At 36.5% G+C, this 14,147-nt stretch overlaps 1 protein-coding gene across 1 annotated transcript in view; it reads right to left on the bottom strand.

The window, feature by feature from the left end:
• Nucleotides 1-14,147, bottom strand: part of ALDH1A1 (aldehyde dehydrogenase 1 family member A1) — a 31,816-nt gene that overhangs the window by 1,138 nt on the left and 16,531 nt on the right. The window contains exons 6-12 of the mRNA XM_061348290.1: nucleotides 13,260-13,388; nucleotides 10,326-10,439; nucleotides 9,265-9,367; nucleotides 8,588-8,772; nucleotides 5,493-5,657; nucleotides 3,599-3,756; nucleotides 1,729-1,803 (exon numbers count right to left, since the gene is read on the bottom strand). Coding sequence (XP_061204274.1) covers nucleotides 1,729-1,803; nucleotides 3,599-3,756; nucleotides 5,493-5,657; nucleotides 8,588-8,772; nucleotides 9,265-9,367; nucleotides 10,326-10,439; nucleotides 13,260-13,388 — 929 coding nt within the window. The remainder of the gene's footprint in view (nucleotides 1-1,728; nucleotides 1,804-3,598; nucleotides 3,757-5,492; nucleotides 5,658-8,587; nucleotides 8,773-9,264; nucleotides 9,368-10,325; nucleotides 10,440-13,259; nucleotides 13,389-14,147) is intronic.

Here is a 14,147-nt window from a genome sequence, read left to right as displayed (position 1 = left end):
TTATTTTTTACTACAGTACAATGTTACTCAGTTCTCATTGCCATCTTACTGGATACATATGTATGCAAAACGGAAATCTGTGCTCAGACCTCTCATGCAGTGAAGAAATATTTACTGATTCTTTTCCTTTTTGAAGAGGTATTCTGTTAGTGCATGACATTCAGTAGTTTAATTCATAATGGTATTATCATTTAAAGAATGATAATTTTATTCAGGGAATTTTATTCTGGGATTCAAAGAAGTCAACGGCTTGACATACTAACTTCCGGTTTATTTCAGTGCAGTTATTTCACACCTATTTCTGCCTCTCTCAAAACTAATTGCCAAAAATTTTATTTCCAAGTCAGACATCTGGTACTAGTTATTTCCTTGATCTTTAGCAGAAATGTTCTTATTTGTCCCCTAATTATGATTTTGAAACAAGCATTGGGAAAAACTTCAATTGCACAAAAGTTTACTTCCTTCAAAATGCACTGTTATAGACAGTCTTTATGACAACCTATTATAATTTTTCTGCTATTTCCAGCAATTAAATCCCTAAAATATTCCTGCAAAAGGATGTAATTCAGAATTGATGATGTCCCAGTGTTTGGCAATCAGCAAATGCAAAACAGTCCTTGATAACAATGACTTAAATTATGGGTGTTATTTCATGTTGATGTTTTTTAAAGCACTCCGCATTGGCATAACTCTGTCTCCTTTGAAGTCAGTGGGAGATTTGCAATCAGGTGCAGATTGAGTCCAGTGATGAGCAAACATGAAAACCCTAGCCTTTACCTCTTGAAAAAAAAGAAAAACCCAAACCAAACCAAATGAGAATAAAACCCCACAATCCCAAACCCAGATAAAAAAAAAGCTCTGAATCACTTCACCTGCACATACATTTTTCCTTACTTCCATTATTCTTCAGAAGTACTAAGCATGTAGCTAAATAAAAGGGGAAACTTACCCATTTTGGTTTTTATGCATTGCTTATAAAACACTTTGTTTTTCCCAGATGTATGGCGTTTTTAACAAAGGACAGCTTGTGATTCGTGTTCAAAAGAAAAAAAACAAAACCCGGAAGACGTAATTCTACATAATGTAATGAGGATGTATCATATTAAATGTTTCATGATTTGGCACATTATTTGAAGATCAGAATGAATTCAGGTTAAGACAAGACATGATTCAAATTGAACTAGACTGAACCTGAGAAGTCTAAAAGAATTTTATTATCTTATATACACTTCACTAATCTGAATAATATAGATAATTTTTGTCATAATTTCTGGTCAAGCTAGGACATAACATAAAAATGTTGCTGCAAGACTGTTAAACTGAAAATCTAGTTTAAATCAAGGATTTTTAGATGTCTAATATTTTCAAAAAAGTAGCAATGGAAAGGCATTTCTACAGACTACACCCATATATAATTTTCTGTAAATCACACTCTCTCTATACATGAAAAAGCTGTAAACCAGAAACACAGCTTTGCATATGAGTAGGATACAAGATACTAAAATTGGTCATTTAGAAAAAGTGTGTATCAAAGTGAATTTCTTATTTGTTTCATGGAGTAATACTTTGCTTGACATTGTCTTACACAATATGAAGCATCTAAATGCTGTATAGACTAATATGACAAAATATTGAACTGGGCCTCCTGGTTATGTATGTTTAAAATTGAGTTTTGGTATTTTATTTTTTAGTTCCTGTGAGTGTACATTTTAAAAACTATTTACTTACATTTCTCGTCCATTTCCTGACATCTTAAATCCTCCAAAAGTGCACTGAGCAGACATTGCACTGTAACAATTAACCCTGGAAGAACAGAAAAGTTACTTTTGACAGTACGAAACAATTTTTTAACTTCTGAAAAATCAGTGGGTTTCTGTTGCCTGTAAGAAAACCCACAACTATGGTAATATTAACAAACTATATCTCAACAATGTATTTGCAAAAGCATTTGTAGTTAAACATTAGGAGAAACAACAGAAACTACGTTTATTAGGGTTCTAACAGTCGCATATTTTTCTGATAGTTATGATAAAAGTCCCTCCTAACTAGTGCATAAGCTCTCTATAAAGACTCGTCACAGTTAAATAAATCTTCTGCAGGTACATTTCTAACAGATAAATTCAGAATCACTTCAGTACGTATTTAGGAAGGTTTGACTGGTTGTACTCAGTGTTAAACCATATTAAGTGTTAAACCACTGTATTATGGTGCAGAACAAAATACAATAATGAGTAAGAAAAAAATTTCACAGGGGAATTTACAGTATGAAGAGTTTTGGCAGAATATGTAGCCTGCTTTTTGGCTGAGAATCACAGAATCTCTTTTTGTCTTGCAGCATTGTCAAAACAGATATTCTCTATTTCCGTACCTTATAATTTCTTCTGAAACCAATCTCCTCGTTTCAACAAAAGAGGTTCTACTCACAGTTGAGGATTCCTAGACAAGCCATCAATCACATACCAGTAAAACCAAAAGGTACCACTTTTATTTTGATCTTTCTTGCTTTTAAAGAATACCAAGAGCTGATGAGTTCAAACTTACACAGGGGAAGTTCAGGTTAGATATAAGGAAGAAGTTCTTTACTGTGAGGGTGGTGAGGAACTGGAACAGGCTGCCAAAAGAACTGATAAATGCTCCATCCCTGTCAGTGTTTAAGGCCAGGTTGGGCAGGGAATTGGGTAACACAGTTTAATGTGATGCATCCCTGGCCATGGCAGGGTGGCTGGAACTGGATGATCTTAAGGTCCTTTCCAACCCTAACTATTCTATGATTCTACAAAGTCCGAAGTCAAAACTGTTAAAATATTTTTTGGAAGTGTATGTTTTCATGTCACAGCACCTGGGCTGGAGTTTGTGCTGTTTGCAAGTTCTTTCAAATAAAATATAGACTGGACACAGGTTTTGCGTTCAAGTAAAAATTGGTTGTTTTCTTTCTGATGCATTGAGAAATACCTGTAGGGAAGTGCAGGTGTTTGTCAGTGATAGCTGACTCAGTCTGCTATTCTTCCAGGCTTTCCCTCTTGCATCTCTTTGCCTTTCCAGGTCCATGTAGGCTGCCTTTTTCTTTTCTATTGCTGGAAATAGTTGCCCTTCTAATTGTAGTAGTTCTCCCTCACTTGGGTTTCCTTCGTTTCTTTGAACCACATTTTGTCAGTCTTTTGCATCACAGGTGGATGTTCTGCCCAGATGAATAGCCTCAGAACTTCAGATATTTAATTTCTTTACACACTGCAGAAAGCAGTCACCACAAATTATGTATTGGGCTATCCCCAGATCCTGAATGGAAACCAAAGCGGCACTGTCACTGTATTTTGTTTTGTCTCCTTTCCTTATTAGCAAGTCAATTTCCTTTTTCAGACTAAGTTTACAGGACAACTTTGTGAAGACTACAAGATTTATTTAACAGCATGTTAAGTGTGTTGAGGTAAGGGGAAGAGAGACATAAGAGGATGGCAGGATGGCATTAATCTACCTCCCTAAAGATGACAAGGAATTGAAATATAAAAATATACCACCAAAAGAGGTCTTAAAATGTCCTAGAACTACTGCAATTGAGACCTGCAGTTCTGAAGGAAGTATTATAAAAGCCACTACTTACCATACGGTTCCAGCCTGAAGAGCAGCTGCAAATGTGAGTGCCTTATCAATGTCTTTGGTAAAAACTGCTGCTGCTAAGCCATAAGTAGTATTATTTGCCCTCTTGATAACTTCATCTATGGTTTTAAACTTCATGATTTGTTGAACAGGTCCAAATATCTGTTTCAGATGCATGTAAACATATGAAATGGACTAGAATAGCTTACTATTGTAAGTAATGTACATTTCTAAACTATATTTCTGTCAGATGGCCCTATTCCTAAATTCATTCAGTCAAGAGTGTGCATCTCAGAACAGAGTTCTAAAAAAGATTATAAATTCACATAAACATTTTTGTAGCATGAAACAAATCAAGATAGCTTAATTTAAAACTACTAATAAATAAATAAGTAAATAAAAGATGAAAAAAAAATGAAAAAAAAAAAGACACCCACCATAAAGGTAGCTAGCATGAAGTCACAGTGTGCTATATATCTATGCTGCTTACCAATGAACTGGTATTTCCTTGGTAAACTGCAGTTTTAGAGTTGGAAAATGGTGTTCAGCTTTTCCTTCTTCTAAACTTTCTATTAGACTTTCATCTCTGCAGGTAGCTGCACAACTGGGCATGTACACCAAGTGAAACTACTAATCCTGCTCTCCATATGGGTGTTATGAGAGGTTCCGGCTCCTCAGGCTCATCTTTCCCACTAGTGTTGCTTTTGTGATCTCAGCCAGAGGTTCCCATGTCCACCATACTGTATCAAGGTTGTGTAGAGCAGGGGGACATTATCACATATAGTTTCTTCTGTTCTGTAGATCGTGAGATTCCCACTTGATTTTCTTGGGAAGGATTTAGTGCTTGTTTCTAACTAGGGTTGCAGGGATTGGTTTACATTGCTCAGAGAACCATTGAACATTCCCCACTGTTCAGGCTGTGAGCTTCAGAACCTGGATATTCTTTACACTGCCTTAGCTCTCTGGGATTTCATTGTTCAATACACTCAAAATAGCATGAGGAAAGCAGTTCTTGTACTGCTGACCCAGAGGAAACCAATAGATCTGTGAAGAAACATACCTCTCTCAGTTTCCTATCTGCCTCCCAGACCTAAATTATTTCTCTTACTGCACTCTCCTGTTTTATAGCTCCCTCCTAATCACAATCAAATCTAGATGCTCTGCTATTCCTTTTAGCTCAGCTTTTTAACTATTGCTGAATGTACTCGGTGTGTTGAGAAGATGCGTCAGCAGTATTGATGGCTGTTAAAAGCAACACCTAGATTTGTAATAATTCTGAAGGAGCTTTCTAGTATGGAGAAGTATAATGGACATCATTGTAACACAGTTGCAGCAGTTATTAACCAAGATGAATGTAAAAAACACCCCACACAGCAGTGGCCATGACTTCACTTCAAGGCTGTGTTTACAGAACTGCTTTTCTGAATGATATATCAGCCCTGTACTTGCAACTCTCTCTGTTTCCTTGAAAATCACTGGTGTCCTGGCACTGGCACCTTACTTGTGTCCAAAGCCCAAATTTGGTGGTTCATTAGGCAGTGCAAAGAATTTACAAGCTGTGCCATGAAGGTTTGCTTCTCTGTTACAGGTTACTGTGACTCTTAACATGTGAGACATGGGCAGTACGGGTGATGTAAACAATTTGAATCTCAATATTTCTTCTTTACTGACAGATTAAGCTGGGACCTTTTGTTGGCAGGCCAGCTGCATGCTCCTGTACCTCACCTCCACTGAGTTGGTGAGCAGGCATCAGAAACCAAGAAAAGCATTTTAAACACCACCACAAGGGAACAATAGATTTACTCAAAGCATTTTTATGTAGCCACTTGACCTTCTAAATGGGTATTTTGTACGGACATTTAGATGGATAATCTCCAGGCTGCCAAGGCTTTATTTACCTCTTCTTTGGCGATGCGCATGTCGTCTGTAACATCAGAAAAAACTGTAGGCTGAATGAAGTAACCTTTGTCTCCCCATGGACCTCCTCCACATTCCAGTTTGGCTCCTTCTTTTTTCCCACTTTCAATTAGCTCCAGGATTTTTTGAAACTGCTCCTTATCAATCTAAATGAAAAGAAATTACAGGGATAAAACCAGCACACACAACAATCGTTCCTCTAACTCATTAACCAAAACCTAACAATGTTCCAGCCTTTTAAGTTACGTATGCTGAAGTGGAACAGCTGAAGAGCCCTGTAAATATTCTTGTCACTAGCTTCCAAAAACTTTACAGGCTTTTCTCAAATAGACCAGTAAACAGGAATTTTGACATAGGAGAATCAGCTATAGATGGACTGATATCCTGCTTTTCTTTAGTAGAAGAAAAGAAAAACGATCTCTCAAATGACTGTTTTATACTTTTTCTAGTACTTTCGGCAACTGCAAATACTTCTTCAAAATAAAAATTGCTGAGCCTGATTCTGCAAAAATAACAGAGAGCTTGATCTAGACAGCAAGACTCTTTTGACTTTCACTAGATATGATAGGGTCAACAAGCAAAAGTGCTGGATCCTGCATTTGGGCCACAACAACCCCATGAAATGCTACAGGCTTGGGGAAGATTGGCTGGAAAGCTGCTCTGAGGAAAAGGACCTGTGTGTGATGATTGACAGCTGAATATGAGCCCTTCCAGAATTCGTTGACAAAGTGGACGAAAGAGAACAGGGGAGCAGAAAAAGGTAGCATATCGCTTCCTCACCTCTCCTCTCCACGTCAACCAAACAAGAGTTAAGGTCTGAAGGGAAATTGTGTACAAGATAACACCTATGTAAAGAAAACGTCAATGGTAAAGCATGCTTAGTAAAAGCCTCTAACAGCTTTTTTTTTTTCTTTTTTTCAATTTGTTCCATTTTCATGATTTCTTTCTTCACCCTTTCAGGGTTCAGCCCTTCGAGCACTGGCTCACAAAGATACTGAGACTACTCTTAGAGGCTCTCACATAGAAGGTTTTTCTCTGTGATCATACTCATCAGTCAGGAGGGTAGGCACACGTTGTTCTCTTACTCATACAGTAAAAAGTTCATATTTCAGTTTAAGCAATAAGTTTTACTAAGATCATAGAACACAACAACATTTTTAAAAATTCCGAGGAATCTTAGATGTGTATTAGACTAAACAGCTATTCAGCTAAAGCTGAGATAAAAGCTTATATTTATATAGATTTGTATTTATAGGGATATTTATAAGGAGGCGATTTTTAATTTGCTGAGCTTTCTTTGTCATTTTGCTTTCAAACAATTGCCTAATTGCATGCTGAAGACATAAAATTTCTGCTGCCCTGGTGGCCAGCTATTTCTTTGGCATAAACATCTTGTAGAGAAGAGAAAAATTTAGATGACACAGCTCACACTGCTGTCAGTTGTTCCTTTAATATGATTATCATTATTTTTGTTAATAATGTGTGAATTAGCATATATATGATTTTTTTAATTCCTGTTGGGCCTTTGGGTCTTTGGTGCCCACTGTGCAAAGCATTACCTAAACTTGCTGCCTGAGGTAGGTTCTGCAGAGGGCCTTTGAGCTGGAGGATAAATATGGCTTTCAGGTAGGATTTATGACTAAAGGGCATGGTGAATATACCTGGTACAGGCTATAATTTTCTTACTTCTAGAAAGGATTATGCCAAGCACAACATTTGAAGATGAAGAGAGATATTTAACATAATTGCCACAAAAAGAAATGTGCCTAAATGGCATAGTTACAATTTTCCATTAAATAGAATCATACCAGTTCCAAACCAAGAAACTCTGACAACCTGTGCAAAATTTAAGATTTCTGCTAAAGCTTGCTAAGAAAAAAAAAAAAAAAAAAAAAGAGGTCAAGAATGGCAAATTGTGGGACTGGAAAAGAGTCTTCATGTACTTTCAAATGTTTTCAGTAATGCTTTATTTTTCCATGTTTAACATTCCTCTCTTTGTTAGTGAAAGTTTACTTTCATCTCTCATTGAAACTGTTAGCATTAATTTCAAACTCAGTAAAGCCACAATAACATAAGAGTGGTTTCCTATTAATTGTATATTAGCTGCACACCAGAGTGCTGGAGTTTACTTCAATCTTCCTACCCTCTGACATTTAAGTTTATTCAGCTGAAGCTGTTAACTTGTTAGCAAGACACACTGCAGGACACCAAAATACTATTTTTAAATTATCCAAAGTCTGAGGGGCTTAGAATGCAGTTTTCCAATTTACTTGGTATCTTTGATTACATAAAATAACTGTGATACCTTACAAGGAACACGCTACATTATGAAATGTGTGGGAATTGCTTTGTCTCCAGCCTTTGCCTTGTCTCAAATAGAATTTGTTTATTCTGTGACAATCATATATGTGCATAATATCTCTGCCAAGAAAGTATATACTCTCTAGTACAGACTGATACAGGAAAAAGACCCTAAATGGAAACAAATTAAACAATGCTCTAATGTGATACACTGAATGCACAGAATTGTGATAGCTGTGCTTTTTAATATTGCATTTTAGCATTCATTTAATGGGGAAGCTGTTGGTATAACCTTTTAATATAAACAGCAAAAAGTAAAAAAATTATGCATTTTATTGTGTAATATTCTGCAATTGACAGCACCATAATGAAGCACTAGCACTTTTAAAGAAGGAAAAATACAGTATTAAATTTTATTTCCTCAAGCTACTTGCTCACAGTGATTGTATTTGAATATAGTGTTTGCAATTTCTGACATGGGTGACCATACTTGCACTTTTATAGCTGTTGCACTGTAGCTTTCTCAGAGCATTTCAGTTCCATATAATTGTTCCCATTCCCTAATAAAAGCAACTAGAAGAGAGAAAGAAACCTCATCCTTAGGCCTATGATAGTGTCACAGAAGGCCATGTCTCGTGCTTCATCCTCTTGGTCTTCCAGACTGATCACTAGACATCTGCACTTAGCCTTGAAGCTAATGCAACAATAGGCATAGAAGTAGATTAAACAGTGCTGTCATATTGCAATTATATTGGAAACACATCACATTACTTACTTGAGGACCTTGCTGTACACCAGGCAACAGAGGATTTCCAAGAATATACTTCTTTGCTCTTTCAGTGCTTCGTCGAACAAACTCGTCATAAATAGGCTCTTCCACAAAAATCCTAGATCCTGCTATACAACACTGTCCCTGGTGGTAGAACAGACCAATATGTGCAAATTCCACAGCGGTGTCCACTGCAAAGAAATGCAGAGTTCATCAGATTGTAAACTTGAACGGTCATAAACTCTTTACAAACCTTTGTCACTCCATCCCTTTTCCCTTTTTAGCGCTTCCTATTTTTATGACCCTGTAACACAGATAGTCATCCATTTACTTTTGTCCAAAACGACTTTTATTAAGAGTAGCATGGTGCACCTAGGTAAACACACATTCAGTTGCTCTTTGTGAAACGTAGATTCAACATTTTTTATCTTTTTAGCAGTACCCAGAGGAATATTTAGCTAGATAGTTAATAAACCCATATAGCACCCATCTAGCTGCTTTTGATTCTGCATTCATGTTATATTAGGGTGCAGAGGTTGTCAGAGGTTCATATCCATTCATGAGCCACCAATTTTTGGTGGCAGTCTAACTTAAAACTATAATGTGACCTTAATTAACAGAGAAAACAAAAAGAATGTGGTATTGCAAAACAAGTAGGTTTATAAAACAAAAATATTACTAACAGTCTGCGTCTGCAAATATAATGTTAGGACTTTTTCCTCCAAGCTCCAATGTAACTCTTTTCAGATTGCTCTTTCCTGCTGCTTCTTTAATCAGTTTGCCAACCTAAAAGGTAGGGAGAAGACAGCTTTATCTCAAAAATTTTGTTATAACCTCAATAACACTACTCTGAGTTCCTCAAAAGCGCAAATCAGTTCACAGTTGTCTACTATCCCAGTAACTGCAGAAACAATAAATAAATAAATAAATGAAAGTGAAAGGAAGAGAGTACATCTAATTTGTGGTTTATGCACCAGGAATACTTCCTAGAAGACTCAGGGTGCAGGTGACTTGATGTCTGCAAAGCAGTAATACTTGCTAGAATAGTTTCCCCCTATCCACACTCGGGTTAACTACCAAAGATGTCTGATGCCTTTTTGGTTGCCACCATTCTACTTGCTTGTATCTATAATATGAGTAGGCACTCATATTATAAATAAATATAAATAACACTCAAAGGTTAGTGGAAATTAACAGTGACCTTTCTTTCAGTTATTAAACTAATACATATTCAAAATCACTTCCAAGACCACACAGTTGATGATTAGGATCACTCAAATACCAAATACCAAAACTTGATCACCTAAGTGCGTGCAACAATGAGATTTCTGAAGTACTCTCCTACCATCCTGTTGTTATTAAAATGAAAGAGAGCAAAGCACAGACTGTTTAACTCTTTGCATTTTAAGAAATAATTATTCTTAAAAAAAAAAGCAAACAAAAATAATGAAATGTGGTTTTTTGGTTTTTTTTTAAAGGACAAGATTTAAACTAGCTTTGGTACATTATAAGCTGTTGTATCTCATGGATTACCTTTATTTGAAGGTCTTTCCTGAAATACAAACATTGTTTAAATATGTCTGAAGTTAATAATAACCATCAAATCATTAAACAGACTTTGTTTAACAAATCAGCAGCCAAAAGAAAGAGAAAATGAAAACAGTTACATAGAACAATTTAGACATTAAATCATTACAGGCAGAGGGGCATATTTCCTGCATATAGTCTCTTGCTGTCATAGTACCTCTGTAGAGCCTGTGAAAGCTATTTTATCTACATCCATGTGGTGAGAAATTGCTGCTCCAGCGGTGGGTCCAAAACCTGGCACAATGTTCACAACTCCAGGTGGAAATCCAGCCTGAGTTGGAAGAGAGAACACTGTAAACTTTAGGAAGGATAATAACAGAAAGAACTTGTCTCATATGGTCTTCCCTTTCCAGTTCTCCTTAATCATACAGTTATTCTTAACCCTAGAGCCCCAAATGTGTTTATACTCACACGATTTCTGCCCTTTTGAGCTATTGAACTGGATTTTTTTAAAAACCATAATTTTAGTATTTTTTAAATTTTTTTAAAAACCATTTAATTTTAGTTCTTTTTAGTGCCATTGTCAAGGAATAAATTTATTTTTATTTTGCTTCCAGTCAAATGTTTAAGTAAAAAAAGTTTGTTTCATTTCATGTCTGTTTCATTAAAGCTATTTGAATTGTCCTATGTGATTGCTGACTTCTGCTCATTATCCCTCATTCTAGATGTAACTTAATGACCTGCCGACTTACTTACACTGAAATTCTACTAAGAAGAGTGACGGAAAAGTACTTCAGACTCCATGCCCTTACTTCTTCCTCTGAGCATGGTTTGAAAGTAGAGTGGGCAACACGGACATTTGAAGCACAAAAGAGTTAGATAGGTTACAACCATGAAAAAACTGGCTGAGATATAGAAAGTTCAATATCTTACCACTTTTTTCTTTAAAAAGGCTTTTTCTGTGAGCCAATTCAAACATATTTTTGCCCCACTGATTCTGTATTTGTCATGTTCCATTCATAGGCAAAATAAGTTACCTTCTTCCAAGAGCTTGTCAGGTAAACTCCTGCAGGTGTGTGAACTGGGGCAGGATGTCTTGGCTTATGAAGCAGCTATGGATCCCAATGGCACTCACAGAGCAAGCTTAGAATTAGAAGGCCAAAAAGATGTATTTCCTGTGTTATCACTTAAATGAGTCTCTTTTTAACCTTAATCAGGACTTTGGAATTACATGCAGAGGTTCCATTTACATTTAGAAAATGGTGGATTTCAGCCAGGGAATTAAAGTTCCTCAATTTCATGTACTGTGTTATGGACACCAGGCAACTACTTTTGTTTGAGCAATTTCATTTACTTACAGGTTCATGCTCAGATACATTTTATCAATGTTTGTTTTCTGCTCATTTAATATTCCAGACTAATACTTACCCCAGGGCTAATGAGACAATGAGGCTCCTTCCATTTGGTTAGCATCGTGTTTCAGAATTTGTAGACAAAAGTGAGAAAAGTATTTTTCATGGGACTAATTCACACTGTCTCACTTTGAGCATTTAATTTCCATGTCTCTATTAGGAGCTGTTTTCTCCATATTAGCAAAGGAGCCTTGTGGCAACTATTCAGAAGGATAGTGAGGATTACTAAAAGTCTCTTTTTTATTATTTTAGTGTGGACACTTGAGAAGTAGAAAGTTAAATAGATTAAAAGATAGTTTTACAAGTTTAAATCAGCTACTGGAGTGATAGAGGATTTGATCACTATCAGGGATTTGGGCTCTAACTTTATTTGGGTAATCTGGATGTAAATTAAAATGCAACTAGGTTTGGGTGAATAAATCCCAAAGGACTTGATAAGATAAATATTGGTCTTTTTTTCTTTTTTAAAGCTCCTCAATATTTATCAGGTAATACACCAAAGACATAATTATATACTTAAACTTCTCATCCACTTGAACACTGAATGGATGGGTAAGCTAAGAATCATCTTGCCTTTTACTAAAAATGTTCTAGTGTTATACCAATCACTACCACTCTGTAACTCTTTAACTATGCGTACAGGATGATCACATTCCCCTCTAAGAGCTCTCTTGTCAGGAAATCAGAATATCAAAATCAAATATTTAGCCCAACTTGGAGCAGAATTGAGTTGCTTTTGCAGAGAAATAAACTTTCTTATACATGCTATTAAAAATAAAGAGGTATTTCTGATATTTCTTATGAAGCAATTCTTCCTCCCCAGTATTATTTAACTGCATTTACTATGTGATGCAATAACAAGTAGGACTTGACTTCTTCCTGATAGTCATTTAGTTTGTGTAAAATATTAACACATAACTGGTCAGTATGCTCTGCTGAATCATTGTTTTGAAGCAGAATAATAAAATACGCCAAGTCATTTCCATTAACGCTGTTCAAGGTTACTGCACTCGTGATTATTGACATATGTGCCGACTCTTCAAACATGTTAGGTTACATTTGTTGATTTTATTGGGAAGCAAGATAGCTAAACTATTTAAGTGCTCTTCTTTGGGTATTTGCTAGGCTGGGCACAATATTCAATGAAACTTTGGAGACACTGTAGAAGCTACCACACTCCTCGTGTTCAAGAGCATAGAGTGTATTTGCCCAGTTTCTGTGTGAAGAGAGTTCACAAGTTTGGCAGGAGTCTTTCGTTCAATTTTACGGCTCCCTGTTAATAATAAACCTGGGTGGGAAAAGGTTTGTTCAACTAAAAAAAAAAAAAAAAAAAGAACAAGGGGAAAAAAAAGCTGTACAAACAGGTGCTTTTCTGTGATAACTACGTTAATAGTCATTGCCACCCACCTCTAAGTACTCTGCTCTTGACTCTTTGTTTGCTTTTGACTTTGTAAGTTACCATGCTTTTGTAATACAAATATGTTTGCTAAGGAATGGAGTTTACTAAACTGTGATTGTGAGGTTTTTTTTGTGTGTGAACTAGGCTGAAAGATATGCATGCTTTTGCCCTGGGTTGGCTTTGCTGGTTTACACTAGGGTAAGTTCCATAGTACAAGGCTAGACATGCAAGAAGTGCTTGCAGAGGACAGCCTGGCTTATATTACCTCTGTGGCATTTCAGCTGCAGTATACGTTTACATTTCTGAGAAGAGCAAAAAAGATCTGTTGCTGAAGACTTACCTCTTTAATTAAGGATCCCATGTAAAGGGCAGTCAGTGGAGTCTGTTCTGCTGGTTTGACAACCACTGTGTTTCCACAACAAAGAGCAGGGGCGATCTTCCAGATGAACATAACCAATGGGAAGTTCCACTGAAAGACAGATGAGAAGGTATATCCTATTTCTAATACATCACCAAAATGCCTTTGCTTTTTCTATGATAATAGTGCAAATTGTCAACTGGGTCGTTGAACACTTTGTTGAACTCTCTTCAGAAAGAAGATTTTGTGGAAAAGCAACTGGCAAACCATGTTATACAAAGACCTGTGATTTTGGTATATGTTAGTCCAGGGGATTCAAGGTCTTAGTTAAAACCTCAAGGAATAATGAGCATTCTCCTCTAACAAAGCTTTATAGAAAGGTGCTGGATTAGGTGTCTAATAGGAAGCTTTGCTATCTTAAATGATCACATCAGTCATCAATCCAGTTTTCTAAAGGAGACAAGGTAATAATTCTGCCCCTGCCCTATTTCCTGGAGGTTTCACTGGCAGTTCCCTGTTGAGTTCAATACAGCCAGACTGCAGATCAGCAGACTCCTTTGGGCTGCATATTCAGCAGTGCAAGGGACAACGTGGCTGAGTGGAAAATGGGTTATCCTTTTGAGAATATTTTTGATAGTGTTGAAAGCACTGAGCCCATGAGCCTCAGTACAAATGACACAGCAGACTTACCTTTGCGAAAGTGGGGGAAAAGGCAGATAAGAGTTGACTATTATGTCAGAAAGGCTTGGAATAGTGTACATGCAACTGTTCTTTATATATTTCCTTATCTCATGTCAGTCTCCCCCCACCCCAAAAAATAATAGGAGAACAAATCACACAAAATGAGACATCACAGTTTTTTCTGGATCA

Source organism: Neopsephotus bourkii, unplaced genomic scaffold (genome assembly GCF_033783945.1).
Source record: "Neopsephotus bourkii isolate Nb327-2 ecotype Australia unplaced genomic scaffold, CSIRO-AGI_Nbou_v1 NB_350, whole genome shotgun sequence".
Lineage (NCBI taxonomy): Eukaryota > Metazoa > Chordata > Aves > Psittaciformes > Psittacidae > Neopsephotus > Neopsephotus bourkii.
Note: the sequence above shows the minus strand (reverse complement) of the source record. Positions and strands in the feature narration are given on the sequence as shown.